General features: G+C 40.8%; 1 protein-coding gene across 3 annotated transcripts in view; it reads left to right on the top strand.

The window, feature by feature from the left end:
- NT5DC1 (5'-nucleotidase domain containing 1) overlaps positions 1–4,708 on the top strand; it is a 136,681-nt gene that overhangs the window by 115,656 nt on the left and 16,317 nt on the right. For all 3 annotated transcript variants that reach the window (XM_047734332.1, XM_047734333.1, XM_047734334.1), the window contains exons 9-10: positions 1,644–1,762; positions 2,855–3,007. In XM_047734332.1, the coding sequence (XP_047590288.1) occupies positions 1,644–1,762; positions 2,855–3,007 (272 nt within the window). The remainder of the gene's footprint in view (positions 1–1,643; positions 1,763–2,854; positions 3,008–4,708) is intronic.

Below are 4,708 nucleotides of genomic sequence, written 5' to 3' on the forward strand. Positions count from 1 at the left end.
CTCACCTTTGTTTAAGATTGTTAGCCATAGAGGTGCCTGGGTGGCTCAGTGGGTTAAAGCCTCTGCCTTCAGCTCAGGTCATGATCCCAGGGTGTGGGATGGAGCCCTGCATTGGGCTCTCTGCTCAGCGGGGAGCCTGCTTCCCCCCCGCCCCGCTCTCTCTCTGCCTACTTGTGATCTCTGTCAAATAAATAAATAAAATCTTTTTAAAAAGGGGGTGGTGGTGCCTGGGTGGCTCAGTGGTTAAGCCTCTGCCTTCAGTTCAGGTCATGACCTCAGGGTCCTGGGATCGAGCCCCACATCAGGCTTTCTGCTCAGCAGGGAGCCTGCTTCCCTTCCTCTCTCTCTCTGCCTGCCTCTCTGCCTACTTGTGATCTCTGTCTGTCAAATAAATAAATAAAATCTTTTTTAAAATAAATAAATAAATAAAAGAAGAAAATAAAAAGTTTGATTTACTAATTGCTCTAATTAATTGTTCTTCCATCTCTCTGTCCAACCCTTATCTGCTTCCTAATTTTATTCAGTCAGTTCTGGGGGAATGTGTATGTTATGGGAACAAGTTTGAGTTTTGGTGTGTGCCTTTCTCTCCTTCATGGTTATAACCCAAACATCCATTAATTATTAAGTTAAAAGACTGGAGGAATAATTCAGACATCTTATAGAACTTAGGTACGAAAATTTTTCTGAATATATATCTTCATAGGAAGATTTCTTAAATTAATGCTTTCTACCCAGTCCTTAAGAATTTTAAATTAAAGCTGTGACATAATTGACTTGTACGACAGTAATACTGGTTTGCATTTTTCATAATATGGTGCTGTTTCATCAATCTGAGGGATACTGTAAAAACAATAAACTTTATAAATGAAGTTCGAAATGCATTCTAAAGTCCACCTTTTTTTTTTTAATCTGTTGCTGATCTATTCCTAATATAATGGAGGAGAGTAAACAGCACTGCATTTGGGCATAATAGGAGGACACCAAATACAAATTTCTCTTTTCTAAAGTTGTATCTTGTTTACAGTTGTGTCCATGAGCCGTAGCCAGGTCCAGGAATCCAAATTTAGAAACTATTCATGGGTCTGTCTTACCCTTTTGTCTTCTAGCCCCCTTTTGAAGTCCTAATGTAAAACTAAGGAGTCTGCTTAATAAAAAATCACTTACCAGCTTTGGGGTCTCGAGCAAAAAAACTTCCCTGAGCCTTCTTTTCCTCAATTAAGAGGCTTGTTGTGAGGATGAAGTAAAATATACCCCCCATTACCCACAGCCTCCCCACAGAGCAGCACATTTGCTCCAGCTGATGCGCCTACACTGACGCCTCATTCTCACCAATAATGGAGGAGGCTGTGCATGAGCAGAGCGAGGGGCTATAGCGGAAATCTCTGAACCCCTCAGTTTTGCTGCGAACCTAAAACTGCTTTAAGAAGATCATTTGAAAAATCCTCTATGTGTGAAAAATGATAGCTCTGTATAGATCAGGATCGCCATGAAGGACTTGAAATAACCTGGGTGCTCACTGAATGCTAGCTCCTGTCCCCACACGGTTCCTTCCTGTGCATGTCCTGCAGCCGTGCTTGGTGGGGTCTACCCAAACAGGTGCTCTCACTTGATTAAAGGGTCTGATTGTCAAACTCTCTTTTCAGAAAATGATGAGGAACAGGAGGCACTGCCATCTCTTGATAAACCTGGCTGGTACTCTCAAGGGAACGCTGTCCACCTTTATGAACTTCTGAAGAAAATGACTGGCAAAAATGAACCCAAGGTATTTTCTGATTGAGGTGGGGTTCTTGATGCCCTCCTGCAGACATGAACTATTATAAATTAAAACCATAATTCTAAATGCATTCAGCTTGGTTTTCTATGGGGAAATCATCTACTACCTCTGCCTATCTGCCAGTCTTTTACATCTTCTGTTTAAATAAGCCTTTTCTCTGTGATCGAGACTGGATCTTTATTTATAACAGAGAAGAGCAAAGATTCCAAGCAAGGAGGCACAGTTCTAGGGGATACACTGGATGAGTGTGTGGGATACCTGAGGAATAATACTCTGATAACAGGTCACCAAACAAATTTTATATGTAAAACAAACATTAATTGAAATTACACCACAGACTAGCCTAAAGACACACTTGATTTTGATATCCTAGTCACATTGTTGATGTTGGACATGGGTGCATTTTTTATAGCAGGACACTTTCTTCCAAAAAATGTTTACCAGAAAGATCAGCAGGTAACTGACCCCTGCTCCACTGGCTCCCACACTGCCACAGCGCCCTGGGAACTCTTGAGGGGTTTAACTAGAACTGTTAGGTTCTAGTTCCTACTCCCCTACCGTTTTCTCATGTAAATGTAAATTGAGGGGTATGGATTAGGTCCACGGCTTTGCCTGAGAATACCTGGAGAGCCTCCCAGAGCCCGCTTACCCAGCCAGTCAGAGATTCTGTTTCAGCCAGTCTGGGTAGGTCCCAGAAACTTGGAAAAACTGGTGTGATGTGCACTCCCACAAATGTAACCCATTGTAACAAGTCATCTCTACTCCACCAGTTCTTCAATTCAAAGGGCAGCCTTAACAATAAACATACAGACCCTAACTTCTTCAGAAAACTGAATAAACTCAGCCCCTGCCTTTCTTGTACCTGCAAATACATTGTGTCACTTCTTACAGCAAACTTGGTGCCCCACAAACCAAATGGGGCAGGTTGAATACTTGTGATGGTATTCACGGGAGTTTTAAGATGTTTATGTAACTTTTGTCCTATTCTGATAGGTGTCGAGGAATATTTTCTGCTTCATGGAGAGAACACCACTTTCACATTCCTCATGCCTCAAACAGAATTTGCTATCTGACTTACAGGTCGTTTACTTTGGTGACAGCATGCACTCAGACATTTTCCCAGCCCGTCATTATAGTAACTGGGAGACAGTCCTCATTCTGGAAGAGCTCAGAGGGGATAGAGATGGGAAGCCTGAAGAATCAGAGCCTCTAGAGAAGAAAGGAAAATATGAGGTAAGGGTTTCCTTACTAGCTCTTTCCTGGAAAGAAAAACCTTTATGTTTGACATATCTTAAAAAGTGCGTGTTTGTGCCAAGAGTGATGAAATATCTTGGCACTTGGTGAACTTGCTATCTCAGCCCTGTTGTTAATCTTGTTGATGATTTTTAAATAATGCCAAGACCCATCTGTCTTCCCAGCCCTCTTGCTTTCACCCAGTGCTATGACTCCATGGGTGTTTTTTGGCTAATGTTGAGGCAACCAGATCCTGACTCACTATAGTCACACCCTATGTCTCTTTTTCTTTTGCTTGGCCATGAGAGCTCTTCTGCTCTTTCTTCATGAGTATAAGTTAATACATTGGTAGCTCCTTTAGACTTGGTTCCTCAGCTGCCAAGAAGAAACCTTAGGTGAAGACTTGATGTAAAGAAAAGTAAAATATGTCACAAATCTGAAAAAGGGAAAAAAGTATATAAAAGCAAAAAGAGGCAGAAAAGAAGAAAGATCAGAAAATAATATGCATTTCTAAATTCATTCCAGTGGAACAATTATAAGAAGGAAAAACTCAAGTCAAGAAACAAAAAATAACTATAAAAAGAAATGAGCTATTAGGGGCGCCTGGGTGGCTCAGTGGGTTAAGCCGCTGCCTTCGGCTCAGGTCATGATCTCAGGGTCCTGGGATCGAGCCCCGCATCGGGCTCTCTGCTCAGCAGGGAGCCTGCTTCCTCCTCTCTCTCTCTGCCTGACTCTCTGCCTGCTTGTGATCTCTCTGTCAAATAAATAAATAAAATCTTTAAAAAAAAAAAAAAAAAAGAAATGAGCTATTAAACCACACAGGGACAGGGAGGAAACTAACAAGCATACTACTAAGTGAAAGAAGCCAATTTAAAAAGCCTATATATTGTATGATTCCAGCTATATGACATTCTAGAAAAGGCAAAACTACAGAAAGTAAAAAGACCAGTGGTGCCGGGGTTCAGGAGGGAGGGAGGTGAGTAAATGGAGCACAAGGGATTTTTATGGATTTTCATGATACTGTAATGGTGGAAACCTGACATTGTATGTTTGTCAGAACCCATAGAACTATACAACATGAAGTGTTAACCCTAATGTAAACTACAGCCTTTCATTAATAATAATGTATTAATACTGGTTAATCAATGATAACAAATGTACCACACCAATTACTGCAAAATGTTAATAATAGAAGAAACAGTGGGCGGGAAGGGGAGGCAAATGGGGAACAGATGTATGAGGACTTTCTGCACTATATGCTCTAGTTATCTGTAAACCTAAAGTCTGTTCATTTAAAAAATAATAATAACTACAAATAGACCCAACAAAATGTTAGAAGAAAGGGTTCAGGTTTTTCTGAGGTTTCCGCTGAGTAGCATTTAGTCTTCAGCATGACACTGGAAGTTCTTTGGACTGTTTGAGTTAAGAAGAGCTTTAAAGCAGTCTTACAGTGGGTAGGCCTTCCATCCTGCGTGACTTTGGAAAAGGTTTTCACTAAAGAGAAATTAGGAGATTTGGTTTCTTCAGAATGCTTTGAGAATACAGGTACTGTATTAAGAAAATGAAGACTCCATGGGAAAGTTTCCTCCAACATTTACAACAAACAGTAGCCCCATCCTTTTCCCATGACCCCTTTCTCTTGTTAATTAGTTATAAACACATGAACAGAATTCATAATTGGCTTTTAGACAGAAAATGATG

Source organism: Lutra lutra, chromosome 6, assembly GCF_902655055.1.
Source record: "Lutra lutra chromosome 6, mLutLut1.2, whole genome shotgun sequence".
NCBI classification, from domain to species: domain Eukaryota; kingdom Metazoa; phylum Chordata; class Mammalia; order Carnivora; family Mustelidae; genus Lutra; species Lutra lutra.